Below are 14,900 nucleotides of genomic sequence, written 5' to 3' on the forward strand. Positions count from 1 at the left end.
ATGCAGCTTTTGAAATATTTTAAAGTATGAAGGCACAGTATTTTCTGACTTATTAATCAAGTGCCTGGCATATACATTCTTTTAACATTTTTTAAAATTTATTTTTAATTGGAGGTGATAAGTGCTTTACAATGTATTGATTTCTGCCATACCACAACACGAATCAGCCATTAGTACGCATATATTTCCTCCTTTTTGAGCCTCACCCACCCCACTCCCCTATCCCACCCCTCTGGGTCATCACAGAGCCCCAGGCTGCGCTCCCTGTGTTATAGGCAACTTCATACTAGTTATCTGTTTTACACATACTGGTGTAGCTATTTCAGTGCTACTCTCTCGATTCATCCCACCCTCTCCTTCCCCCTCTTGTCCACAAGCCTGTTCTCTACGTCTGTGTCTCTATTCCTGCCCCGCAAATAGGTTCATTAATACCATTTTTTTAGATTCCATATATATGCATTAATATTGTTTCAATGCAAGAGAACTGAATATCCTCTTAAGGCTCAACATGAAATAAATTCCAATAAATGGAAAGGTCAGTTTCAGAAGAGTTAGACCCTTACTACTGATAAGTGATAACCTGAAAGCCTGGAAACGGTTGTTGTTGTTAAGCTTCAGCGTTCCTGGAACTGAGGTCAGCAGTTCTTTGATGCCTTGGTTTGGATTCCATCTTCTTCAGCCTAGTAAAGGCAGCATGGTGGACTGCCTGGAATGTGGCATCTTCTTTTTTTGATTATGGGGATTTGAAGTCTGGACTCTGAAATATTCTGTCTCTTAGTACATCCCTGCCATATTTTCTACAAGTGATGAAGACCAAATGTCACTGATGCATTAGGATTCTACAGTCATTCTGATTTATTTCATACTTGCTTGGAAGCAACTTTAAATTCAATTCAATGTAATTTAATGGTTTCCACATGTACATTCTGTTTTCTTGGTTATAGAATCACACGACTGTATTTTTAGAAAGTGAACTGAGGGTTGTAAACTTTTGTACAGTTTATAACGGAGTTTCATTCCAAAATTTTATACATAAAGGGAAAATTGTGCAAATAAGACATTCAAAACCACGGGTGTTCCATGTGAAAGGAATACAATTGCACTCTGAAACTAGGCTTAGTAAATGGTAGCCATGTTAGAATAAGGGTCAATGTTGTAATGCCAACGGGCAGTCTTTTGGACTCAGAAATGAACCTGCCAAAAATGTTTCATTTTTTTGGTTGCTTAGAGTTAGGCGTAACTGGAAAACAATTGGTACAAGCACTAATCCATTGAAAATAGATGATGAGAATAGAATTGAAATGGTCTGGAAGAGAAATAATAAGGCATAGGCAAAGGCCCGCTTTGAGATTAATCTTCTTCCTTCTCTGATCCTTTGTTTGATGAGTAATTTTCCCATTAGGTTTTGGGCAGAGACTTGATTTTTCTTTAATGCCTGTCAGGGTTTAAAGGTTCAGTTTATTCCAGTACTACTTCCCCACTGTTTTGTATTTAGAAAAGACTACATGGTAATCTGTTTTATTACTCCCTTGACTGATAGGATTTCTGTTCATTTTTATTTAATCTTTTTTGACAATAATTTATTTTCTGAACATAATTATCACTGTATTTCTGAAGTTACAGTTTTCTTTTCCCCTTTGATCTCAAGAGCAGTTTCCCGTGGAAGGTCGCATGCTTCTGATTTTTTTTTCTTTCTTTGTGTCTTTGGCAACGTGATCAATTGTAGCCATCAGTAGAATTATAAAGACAAAATGATGAATGAACCTACTAATACAAATCAGTTAGTTATGTGTCAGAGTTTAAATAAAAACACAACCTTAACAGAGGCAGGCCCTTCTTACATATATTTAGGGAATTACGCAATTCAACACATTATGCAACTTTATATCATCACAGCTTTCATTTTCATGTATGTTTACAGGTTTATATGTGATACATATACATTGCTGTGTTTGTTTTTATATATAAATATAAAATTTGACCTTATGATGTTGGGAAGCGGGTAGAGGGTGGCAGGGAGGGAGGGGGAGAGAGAAAATGGGGGGAAGGCAATCGATTTAGGGGAGTTAGTTCTACATACTACAATGCATATTCATATATGTATTGCTTAGTTAAAGAGCAGCTTTTGGCACTTGCATTCTTAGGAGAATTAGCTCTGGAATTTTATTACTTGAATTCCCAGGGACGGCGGAGCCTGGTGGGCTGCCGTCTATGGGGTCGCACAGAGTCGGACACGACTGAAGTGACTTAGCAGTAGCAGTAGCAGGCCTGGGTAAGCTCAGACTGAATACAGCAAGTAAGTATGTGTGGTTTCTGTCAAGATTGCTTTGTACAGTCTCATTCACCCATTTAGCCACTACTCATTTGTTTATCCACTCATTCATCAAGCAACAGTGGAATACTGAGTTCCCCTTGAAGCAGTGATCTAGTGGGAGGAAGCAGATAGATTATAAATACAAGTCAGCGAATGTTGTAATAGAAGAAAGCACAATATTCTGTGAGCATCAGGAGAACATGAATCTTTCTTCTGCTGCTTTTTCAGTGGTTCTGATAAGACACTTGCAGTCACGGAAGTTGATGAAGGAAACTAAATGCCTCAGTGGAGTCTGTGTAGACTCTCAGGCCAGGCAAAATTGAGTTCAAATCCCTGCTCTTTTAGTTACTGATTGTGTGATTCTGGGAGAGGGGTTTTTAAGATTTAGTGCTCTGTCAATAAATGTGCTAGAAATGATCTCTACTTCATAAATTGATGTAGAGAATAAATAACATAGTGTGTGAGACACTGCTATCTCAGTGCTTGGTGCAGAGTTGATATCCACTGAGTTAATACAAGTAGAGTGTCTTATTACCAACAGAAGTGTCAGTTAAATTAATGAGACTTTTCATAGGTTTAGGTTCATCAGTTCTAAATTTCTCCACTGTAAATGTTTTATAGAATATTATTTTAGATTTTTACTTGTTATGCAGGTAAAAACAGAAAATGTTAAGACTTTTAAAGGACTACCTTTTAAGTTTGGAACTAGAAACTGAAAACAGTTTGTTTTTATAGTTCAGTCACAATCCTATTGTCCTAATTTTATAATTTGTACATGAGTTTGACACAAATTAACCAAAGTATATGACTTGTGCGGCTTATTTATAAGCATGGACCTTGGACATTTTGACAATGGTTCTCTTTAGTCCTGTTCTGACAAATCTGCCTTTTAGCTAAGTTTAATGATCAGAAGATCAGTTAATTATTTGGGAAATATTATTAGCAATCCTGTGAGTTAAGTTTCTGAGATGTTTTATACATTTATATAAATATGTACAAATTTTATTTATAAAATTTGTGTATATAACACATATATTTTAAATGAAGCAAATGATTTACAGATTTCTGGAGTAGATTTTAGCTTGATTCCTAACCCTTAGGAAATTAAAGCAGCTTGAATTTTGTTTCTGGTAACTTTTTCATAAAGGCAAAGTTCATTGAAGACTTTCAGATCAAAGCAACAACCTTAGAAATAATAGTCTAGAATGCAGCCTACATAACTAAACCAGACATATTACTCTGAAGCAGTGCTGTCCAACAAAAATAGAATGTGAGCCACATAGGTAATTAAAAAATAAAACACTTGAAAATAATTTTAATCATCTATATAATCCATTATATTTAAAATGTTACCATTTTACCATGTCATCAGGATAAAGAATTAGTGTTTCTTCAGTTTTTAAATTTAAATTAATTGAAACATTCAGTTCCTTAGTTTCACTAACCATATTTTCAGTGCTCAGTCACATACAGCTGGTTAGTGGTGATGATAATGAAAAGAAAGTGTAAGTAAAGTTGCTCAGTCATATCCAACTGTTGGTTGTGACCCCATGGATTGTAGCCTGCCACGTTCCTCCGTCCATGGGATTTTCCAGGCAAGAATACTGGAGTGGGTTGCCATTTCCATCTCCAGGAGATCTTCCCGACCCAGGGATTGAACCCGGGTCTCCTGCAATGTAGGCAGACATTTTACCGTCTGAGTCACCAGGGAAGTTATGATAATAGATAGCACAGAACCAAAGTCTTCCTTTTATTGCTGATTTTAGTGGTTATTTATGATTTAAAATGATTAGAAAATTAGACTCAAGTATTAGAGGCTTTTCTAAAGCTGTAACATTTTAACTTCTTTTGGAAAAAAGAAACTTATTTTTCTTTTCAGGAACCTGCTTGTACAGTGAGATAGGCAAACTTCCAAGGATTCTAGTAGTCTCTAGAGTCTACTCCTGGATGATGCTGAGGGATGAACATCCTGAGGTCCTCTTAGGATAAATTTGAATGCAAGTCAGGTGGCTCAGAGATTGTTCTTCACTCAGTAACTGGACAGCATTTTCATCATTCTTGCCATTCCTAGTATGTGTCTCTGGAGACGACTTAGCTATTTTGATTTTTGGCCCGCCGACAGATGACTTCTCCTAGGCCCTTGATACTGCTGCTGCTGCTGCTAAGTCGCTTCAGTCGTGTCTGACTCTTAGTAACCTCATGGACTGCAGCCTACCAGGCTCCTCCGTCCATGGGATTTTCCAGGCAAGAGTACTGGAGTGGGGTGCCATTGCCTTCTCCGCCCTTGATACTAGATGACAGCAAAAAAAAAAAAAAAGTTCATCTCTACTAGAGTTATTTACCACACAGCATTATTGTGTACTTGGCCACTTAACAAATGCTGTGAAATGGATAATTTATATAGTGATTTACACTCAGGTGCACAGTATCAAGTACAACTGAGAAATTTTGTTCCTTTTTTTTTTTTTTGCTTAAGCTTGTGAAAATACAATGAAAGTTGTTCAGTCATGTCTGACTTTTTGCGACCCCATGGACTACACAGTCCATGGAATTCTCCAGGCCAGAATACCGGAGATATATACCGGTATACTGGGGTGGGCAGTCGTTCCCTTCTTCAGAGGATCTTCCCAACCCAGGGATCGAACCCAGGTCTCCTGCACTGCAGATGGATTCTTTACCAGCGGAGCCACAGGAGACACCCAAGAATACTGGAGTGGGTAGCCTGTCCCTTTTCCAGTGGATCTTCCTGACCCAGGAATTGAACCGGGGTCTCCTACATTGCAGGCAGATTCTTTACCAACTGAGCTATCAGGGAAGCTTGAAAATACAATAGGAATCTAATAAATTTTTGAGCAGTCCAGGATATTCATTACTGATATACAAAGTTGGCTACAAGTATAAATTATTCCTAGCCAACATACTAAAGTTACCAATGTGCCCAGTAGCTATTTCCCACTTTCCTAGTACACAAATGCTCATTCAAGGGCATTTGCTATATGCAATAACCCCCCGCCCCCACCCCCCCCACCACCACCAATAATTGTTCTGCCGTGGAAAATGTGTTACATAAAGAAGAAAACAAATTACAGTCCATCTGAAAAGTGAGTGAGAAAGTACATCTGAATGGGAGAAAAGAGAACATTTTCAAGAGAGGAAGGCATATTATCTCGAACTTGGAGAATAGTTCAATCTGACAAATATTTACTCAGCAATTACTGTATGTCAGCAAATGCTATGATCTGAGGACTCAGGATTTAGCACACCATTACTGCCATCAAAGAGCTTTTGGAAAATGGAAGATTTTAGACATGCACACATTGGTGAGGAATGTTTGATGGTTGAGATGGAACAGTAGAAAGAGAATTTAATTGAAAATACTAAAGGAATTAAGGTGTGAAGCAAGGGGCATAATTAAAGAATAGAAAATAGATTAAAAGAAGCTATTTTTTTCCTCCACTTTTATTGAGGTATAACTATTATGACATACAGCACTGTATAGGGGCTTCCCTGGTGACTCAGTGGTAAAGAATCTGCCTGCAATGTAGGAGACCTGGGTTCAATCCCTGGAGAAGGGAATGGCAATTCACTCCAGTATTCTTGCCGGGAGAATTCCATGGACAGAAGAGCCTGGCAGGCTGCCCCCCATGGGGTTGCAACGAGTCGCAAAGAGATACAAAACCAGAGAGATATCTCTAGTTTTATATTTCTTTGTGCAAAGGTCAGAAAGAGATATAAAACCAGAGAAATAAAAAAAATGTTTTCCCCTGTGATGAGAACTAAGTTTACTCTCGACAACCTTCGTATGTAACATACAGCACTGTTGATTATATTTACCATGTTGTACCTTACATTCCTAGTACTTATTTTAGTTATAACTGCAAGGTGGTACCTTTTGACTACCTTCATTATGTTCCCCCTCCCCCTGCCTCTAGTAACCACAATCTGACTTCTTTTTCTATGAGTTCATTTGTTTCTGAAATGTAATTGATCTACAACACAATTCCTGTTACAAAATATAGTGATTTAATATTTCTCTACATTTCACGATGATTATCATGGTTAAGTCTAGTTACCAAGGAAGCAGTTTTTGAAGAGGGAGCATCAGGAGATAGAAAGCTAGAGAGAGAATTTGATCCAACACAGTAGTTAATAAAAGATTTTAGTAGGAATGTGATCTAGGCAGCTCTTTACTTCAGGAAATATAAAATTTGGTGGTCGGAAGAGCAGAAGATTAGATAGGAGGCTATACTTGTAATACAATTAATGATAAGAAGAGTGAATTGTAGGAAGTAAAGGGGAAGGGAGGGGACAAATTCATAATGGATGTAGAAGGAAAATGGTTTGGGCACTGATTAGGTGAAGGAAGGCGGGGGAGGGGTCAGAGGTGACTCAGGATTTGAACTAAACCTCTAGGCAGGCAGTACCCAAAATAGGGATGATAACGGTTGAAGAAAATATAAAGAGTTCTATAGTAGATGCCCTGAATTGTAGATACCTGTAAAACATCTAGAAGTAGATATCTAAAAAGCAATTGTAAATAGAAAATTGAAATTTGGGAGGTAGGTACAGTCTGAAGATACATGTATACAAGTTTTTGAGAACAGTATCACTTGTTAAACTAGATGCTGTGAAAATGCATTATCAGTAACAGAGGATAGGAAACATTTACCGCAAAAATAGAAGGACCTGCTGACTCAATAAAATTTCTGGGAGTCGATAGCTGTTATCTTCTCGAAAGTCACTACAGCGTCCAGCCCCCTACTATTTAATGACGTGATTTTTGATGTGTGACATTGTAAAGTGTGTCTCAGTTTCAGAAGTAATTTGTAACAGTTGGTGCTTGGTTCCAACTCATTCCATTGATGATGTTTAAAAGCCAAAAGCATTGAGTAGGATCCAGTGCGAGAAAAGATTCCTCAGGTGGTCCAGACTAAAGGGTAAACAGTTCTAATGTTTGGTTTTGTATGACCCTGTTGAGACCTCTGGTGGTCAGTGTATCTGTATCAAAATTAAAGACTGTTTGGACTCTAGGGAAAGCCACAGTAGGAGAATCAAGTAGAATTTCCAGAGTTTAGAATAAAACCTTATCAAGTAATTCTTTTCATTTTGAGAAAGAGCTCACTCTTACTGGGTTCTGGTGGACTGTGGAATCACAAGCCCTCCCACCCCAAAATGTTCCCAAGCTGCCCTGCTGTTTATTTGACTGCCTTTTGTAGGCATGAGCTACTTAAGTACAAGATGCTTTGGCTTCTTCATCTGTGTGCCTGAATCCTAGCAGGGTGTTTAAGCACTTACTCATTGCTCAAAACATACTGGTTAAAAGTTCATTCCTTGGCTCTATAGTTATTGATATCTGCTAAGGACACATGAGGGAAAAAAATTACTATAATATATAATATATATTATAGATATACTATGATAGATTTGTATTTATATCTTTAAAATAGAGGAAGATTTGAAAGAACATTAATGTTCAACAGTAGAGAAATGCCTGACTAAATTATGGGATGTAGACAGAATATTTCACAATCATTAAAAGCTGTGATTTTGAAAAAAACATTGACGACATGATAATATAAGTAGGATATAGTCCTAAGTTTAAATTATAATGTCTAACACTGTACACACAGCATGCTGAGTTCTATCTTTAAATTCATCTGTGCTTGAAGGAAATATATGTGGCAGGAATTCCTCTTAGGGCGAGGGCTGTTTTTGTTTAGGATGATATATTGAGCCTAGTAGTAGTGTGTGCTCAGTTGAGTCTGACTATTTGCAACCCCATGGACAATAGCCCATCAGTCTCTGTCTATGGAATTTTCCAGGCAAGAATACTGGAATAGGTTGCCATGCCCTCCTCATGGGATCTTACCCACCCTGAGTTTGAACCTGCATCTTCTGCATCTCCAGTATTGACAGGTGGATTCTTTACTGCCAGCACCATCTGAGAAGCCTATTTTGAGCCTAATACAATAGCAAATAAAACACAGAAATTATATGTTAGTAGTAAAAATGAAGCAGAGTGAAGAGAGTTACAAAGAGGCTGTACTTTACATAAGGTGGTCATGGAGGTTTTCTCTGATTGGTCACATCAAAGCAGAAACTTGGGGTGTAGGAGATAAACCAGTCTATTTGTTTGCTGGTGAAAATGATCCAGTAAAAAGAAAAATTTTGACAATGGAATGGAGAGAAGGGATGGTCACAGGAACTATGTCCTTGATTAGGCACAGGTGAGAAGTTAGCCTTAGCTGTGAGTGAAATGATTCCTTCACCATGAAGGCAGGGCATGTGGCTACTATTACTGTAGGTTAAAAGTTTATGAAAGTTCTCTATTGATTGCATCTATCTTCCCAGTACAGTAGAGGGAAGGTCATCAAATAAGAGTCAGAATAAGAGAAGAGGAGATGTATAAAATAGTCATGTATGAGAATGGGAGTTGATCAATATTTAATTACAAAGTATATAACAATTTCTATTTTGTGTATCTGGGGTGAATTTTTTATTTATCCGTAATTACAGTTGTTGTTGTTTTTTTGTTTTGTCTCCATGTCACTTTATATCTTTTCCATTTCCTTGTAACCAAAGTGGTTAATCCAGTGGCAAACGGACAGAAAATAGAAATGAAGAGAACTTTCTTGGTTCTTGAGCTTCTAAGGCAATTTGTCGTAACTGTCTCTTTTCTGCTAGTGAAATAATAGGATTTTTCTCACTGTTTCTCAACAGGGTGGTGGTGACTGTCCAGAAATGAGTATTGGAGCTATAAAAATTGCCTTGGAAATTTCCCTTCCTGGGTCTTTCATCTATGTTTTCACTGATGCGCGATCCAAGGATTATCGACTCACTCATGAGGTGCTGCAGCTTATCCAGCAGAAACAGTCACAGGTGAGTAGGAGTCAACCCCCCAGCCCCCAGTTTTCCATCTGAATGCAGCTGTAAGAAATACAGCATGTAAGAGATTGCCTCACCTCTCACTATCCCATGTGTGGCAAATGTCAACAGCTACAATTATGGATCCATATATAAGGGCTCCAATATGTATGTATGTGTGATTTAATGTAAATAGATATGTGATATTTGTACATAGCATGTAAATGCATTGTTTCACAATATGGAAAAGAAATGATTAGGGTTTAATTAAGATATTTGTTATCATCTTATCCATATAACTGACAGAAGCACAGCCCTAACAGAAAAGCCTGTATTTCCAATGTCACCTCCTATGTGAAATCTTGTCTGAGTCAATTACTCATTGTATCAGTTAGCTATTGCTGAGTAACAAGCTGTTCTAACTCTCAGTGACTTAAACAATAGTCATGTATTTCTCACGTGTTTGTCGGGCTCAGTTGCCCTAGGCTCTGCTTGCTCACTTGTGTATCTAGGCAGAGTTTGGTTTTGGCTTATCTCAGCTGAGCTCTGGGTGACTTGGCTCTTCCTTGCAAGTTTCTCCACCTCTTTCTGAGACCAGTAATCTAGTTTAGGTATGATCTTGTCATGACCAAGGCAGAAACACTAAGAGATCAAGTGGAAATACACAAGGCAATGGCACCCCACTCCAGTACTTTTGCCTAGAAAATCCCATGGATGGAGGAACCTGGTGGGCTGCAGTCCATGGGGTCGCTACGAGTTGGACACAACTGAGTGACTTCACTTTCACTTTTCATTTTCATGAATTGGAGGAGTAAATGGCAACCCACTCCAGTATTCTTGCCCGGAGAATCCCAGGGACGGGGGAGCCTGATGGGCTTCCATCTATGGGGTCGCACAGAGTCGGACACGACTGAAGTGACTTAGCAACAGCAGCAGCTTGAGTGTCAGTTTGGAACCAGTAGAATGTGCATTTTGCCTTGTTCTCATGGCCAAAACTGCCAGGAGATCCAACCAGTCCATCCTAAAGGAGACCAGTCCTGGGTGTTCATTGGGAAGTACTGATGCTGAGGCTGAAACTCCAATACATTGCCCACCTTATGTGAAGAGTTGACTCATTGGAAAAGACCCTGATGCTGGGAGGGATTGGGGGCAGGAGGAGAAGGGGACGACAGAGGATGAAATGGCTGGATGGCATCACCGACTCGATGCACATGAGTTTTGGTGAACTCCAGGAGTTGGTGATTGACAGGGAGGCCTGGCATGCTGCGATTCATGGGGTTGCAAAGAATCAGACACGACTGAGCGATTGAACTGAACTGAACTATGGCCAAAACAAGTCAGATTTCCAAGTTTTGATTCATAGATAACAAAGTAAACTTTACCTCTTTTGTAAAGTTAACTTCAAGATCACCTGTAAATTGCGTGAATCAGGAAGATACACACACACACACACACACACACACACACACATATATACACACACACACACACATATCTCCCACTTGCCTGGCAGTATGTTAATATACAGTAAGTGCTCAATAACCACATGGTGATTTCCCCAAATCCTTTAAATTATCTTCTTTTTTTCAAAAACTGTAGGTGGTATTTGTGCTTACTGGAGATTGTGATGACAGAAGCCATATTGGATACAGAGTCTATGAAGAAATTGCCTCTACAAGTTCTGGTCAAGTGTTCCATCTGGACAAAAAACAAGTTAATGAGGTCAGTTTAATAAAGTGGGTCTACTTTATTATTCACTACCTTATCAATATCAGTTGGGCAAACCTAATTGTGTCAGTTTGGATTTCAAGAACAATTCAAACAAAAAGGCTTTTCCCCCTGGGCTACATGTTAATAAAGGCATTAAACTGATGTGCAGAAGCATAGGTTTATCTTGTATTAATTTCTAGACAGTGTTATGCTATGCTGATAAATTATTTAGATTTGAGTATACATTTATTTAAAATTCATTTGTTTGTATTTCTGATGTAAAGCTTTTGGCTAACTGGTAAAATGAGGCTTGATTTGACTCTTCCTTGACTCATTTTACATTTGTTCACTAAACTAGAATATAAGAAGTTAGTTATTGAGCCAAATTCTAATGAAGTTTGATCTGCAAAATAAAAAATAAAAACTATTGCCCAATAACTATATACTTACCTAAAAATTTTTATGATAGTCTATAACGTATATATTAAGAAAATCTTTGTGGTTTCTAAAAATGTGTTTGAGGTATGTTTAATTGTCGTGATTCTCTCTTTCTGTTACTTCGCCTTGACCCTACCTGTGATGATAAAATTTTGTTTACTTATTTGGCTCCCAGGTAAGTTTCTAGGAACATGCCAAAAAAAGATAAGATATTACATTTGCATAATTCATGTTTGATTTGTTGTGGTCAGGGTATCTATCAAATTTTATTTTTTGTTTGTCATTACTGCAATTAGTATTAAAATTTTCCTTAATGAACAGTTTTCAACTATTGAAGAATAACAGCATGATTAACTGTATTGTGTGTGTTTCTATAAACACACATACATAAATATATATCCACAGATATATACACACATACTCATATATATACATACATGTGGATGTGTGTGTGTTATTTTCCTCTTTTTTTGTGATCTAATATGTGGTAAACACTGAAGTTTCTGATATGAGCTAAAAAGATGGGTTTTTTTTTCTTTGTAACACAGGATTTTACATATATATAATATATATATTATATATACATTTATATATTTATAAAAATTTGGCTATAGATATGCTCTATATGCTGTATAGATATGCTCTATATCCATATATAGACATGTTCCAGATATATATAAAGTATCTGGAGCATATTATGCTTAGTCAAATAAGACAGAGAAAGACAAATACCATATATTTTCACTTTATATGTGGGATCTAAAAAAAATAATATAAACGGACAGATGTAACAAAACAGAAACGGACCCACAGAGAACAAATTTGTGATCACCGGAGGGGAATGGGTGGGGAGAGGGCAAAATAGGTGAAGGGACTTAAAAGGTACAAACTAATAAGCATAAAATAAATAAGTTTTAAGGATCTAATGGACAGCACAGGGAATATAGTCAATAAACAAGTTCTGTTCATTTCATGACAGACTTCCTTGTCTTGAAAGGAATGGTTCACTATGTTCTCTTACAACTAAGGAGTTCCTATTAGATCATGCAGGAACTAAGGGCACATTGCAAATTTCTAGAGTAAATAATTTAGTTAAAATATTTTTTATTAATATATGATATACAAACATGGAATATTGCTTTAGTGTAAACAAATTTTCTTGTAAGAAACAGCCTTTGGAGGAAACCATGACTTGAGTCCGAATTGTGTCCATTGTGGTGGTTGACTCACTAAGTCATGTCTGACTCTGTGACCCCGTGCACTGTAGCCTGCTAGGCTCCTCTGTCATGGGATTGTCCAGGCAAGAATACTGGAGTGGGTTGCCATTTCCTTCTCCAGGGGATCTTCCCGACCCAGGAATTGAACCCGGGTCTCCTGGGTTGCAGGCAGATTTTTTACTGACTCAGCTACGAGGGAAGTGTCCCTGAGCTTTGAGGAAAGCTATGAGGGAAGTGTCCCTCAGTGTCCACTGTAGCAATTCAGAAATGCCTGGGCAGGTCTGACAACTACAGGGGGAGACCTTAACAGTTATTTGAATAAACATCTGCATGAGAGTTTGGGAGCCTGAAGTTGGAGAAGAGTGCAAGGTGTCTCTCTCTGGAACTAGGTTTCTTGTCCTTTGACCTTGTGCTTGACGCTAATGATGGGAATGGCAACATTTGGAGTTGTTTTTAACGTGGGATTATGTACGACTCGGGTACAGTCAATATCATTAGCATGAAGTAGGGCATAGTGGAGAAGAGCATCACTCTCTCTTATATCACCCACTTAGGGGGTTATGAGGCTTTTGGGGGAGTGGTAGTGGCATTCAGTGCAGACAGATGGGGCATTGATGGCAACAAAGTATACCATGCCCAGAGGACAGGGTGGTTCCCAGCAGAAGGTACTATAGAAGAGAAGAGGTGAGAAGAGTCATGGCCACGGTCAGTAGGCACCTAGTTCATTTGAAAGAGCAGCTGACTGAACCTGCACGCATAACTTGGAGATTCTCAAAACCAATTGGATGAACTTCTAGACCTTTGTCAACAAAGGTCTGTCTAGTCAATGCTATGATTTTTCCAGTAGTCGTGTATGGATGTGAGAGTTGGAGTATAAAGAAAGCTGAGCGCTGAAGAATTGATGCTTTTGAAATGTGGTGTTGGAGAAGACTCTTGTGAGTCCCTTGGACTGCAAGGAGATCCAATCAGTCCATCCTCAAGGAAATCAGTCCTAAATATTCATTGGAAGGACTGATGTTAAAGCTGAAACTCCAATACTTTGGCCATCTGATGCAAAGAACTGACTCATTTGAAAAGACCCTGATGCTAGGAAAGTTTGAAGGCAAGAGAAGGGGATGACAGAGGATGAGATGGTTGAATGGCATCACCAACTCAATGGACATTAGTTTGAGTAAACTCCAAGAGTTGGTGATGGACAGGGAGGCCTGGCGGTCTGCAGTCCATGGGATCGCAAAGAGTTGGATAGGACTGAGCGACTGAACTGAAACTTCTAGGGAGAACCTTAGAACTTTATTGTTGGGTTTCCCTTGTGGCTTAGTGGTAGAATATCCACCTGCCAGTATAGGAGACACAGGTTCGACCCCTGGGTCTGGAAGATCCTTTGGAAGGAAATGGCAACCCACTCCAGTATCTTCTTGGGAAATCCCATGGACAGAGGAGGCTGGCAAGCTACAATACATGGGGTCATAAAGAGTCAGACATGATTTAGTGATTAAATGATGACAAACATAGGACAATATTAGGATTGGGTCCCAGAGCTAGACTATAACCTTGTCTGTCCCATTAGTGTGACAATTTATATTCATACACTCAGAGAAAATTGACTTATGAAAAATTGAAAATACTATTGTCTTAAATGAAGATTATAAGCCCTACAGAGGTACAGACTTTCTTATTAAACAAATGGGGCGATGCGTAGTCCTAAGAAAGAATTCTGTTTTTCAGTCACTCAGTCATGTCCAACTCTTTGTGACCCCATGGACTGCAGCATACCAGTCTTCCCTGTCCTTCACTATCTCCTGGAGCTTGCTCCAACTCATGTCCTTTGAGTCGATGATACCATCCAACCATCTCATCCTCTGTTGCCCTCTTCCCCTTGTGCTTTCAATCTTTCCTAGCATCAGGGTCCTTACCAGTGAGTCAGTTCTTCACATCAGGTGGCCAAAGTATTGGAGCTTCAGCTTCAGCATCAGTCCTTCCAATGAATATTCAGGGTTGATTTCCTTTAGGATTGACGGTTTGATCTTGCAGTCCAAAGGACTCTCAAGTGTCTTCTCCAGCACCACAGTTCAAAAGCATCAATACTTCTGCACTCAGCCTTCTTTATGGTCCAAATTACCAACTAATTTATAGGAATAACAGTTTAAAAATTTTGGTATAAATTACAGAAAATTGTATAGATGTAGATATATCACAGAAAGTTAACCCACTGCTATGTTAATAGTCTTTTTCTCCTAGATTATCAGTTGATACCCTGATCTTTAAGTTCAGCTAGGCAGAAGAGGACTAGATAAAAGCATTACTAAAACTGCCCATTTTTATAAGCTGGAGTTTAATGCCAACCGGGATGGACTTTA

General features: G+C 38.5%; 1 protein-coding gene across 3 annotated transcripts in view; it reads left to right on the plus strand.

Annotated features, from left to right (window-relative positions):
- The window catches only part of HMCN1 (hemicentin 1), a 539,309-nt gene that overhangs the window by 136,449 nt on the left and 387,960 nt on the right, over nt 1-14,900 (plus strand). For all 3 annotated transcript variants that reach the window (XM_061383493.1, XM_061383492.1, XM_061383494.1), the window contains exons 3-4: nt 9,035-9,193; nt 10,778-10,900. In XM_061383493.1, the coding sequence (XP_061239477.1) occupies nt 9,035-9,193; nt 10,778-10,900 (282 nt within the window). The remainder of the gene's footprint in view (nt 1-9,034; nt 9,194-10,777; nt 10,901-14,900) is intronic.

The sequence above is a fragment of the Bos javanicus genome, chromosome 16, assembly GCF_032452875.1.
Source record: "Bos javanicus breed banteng chromosome 16, ARS-OSU_banteng_1.0, whole genome shotgun sequence".
NCBI classification, from domain to species: Eukaryota; Metazoa; Chordata; class Mammalia; order Artiodactyla; family Bovidae; genus Bos; species Bos javanicus.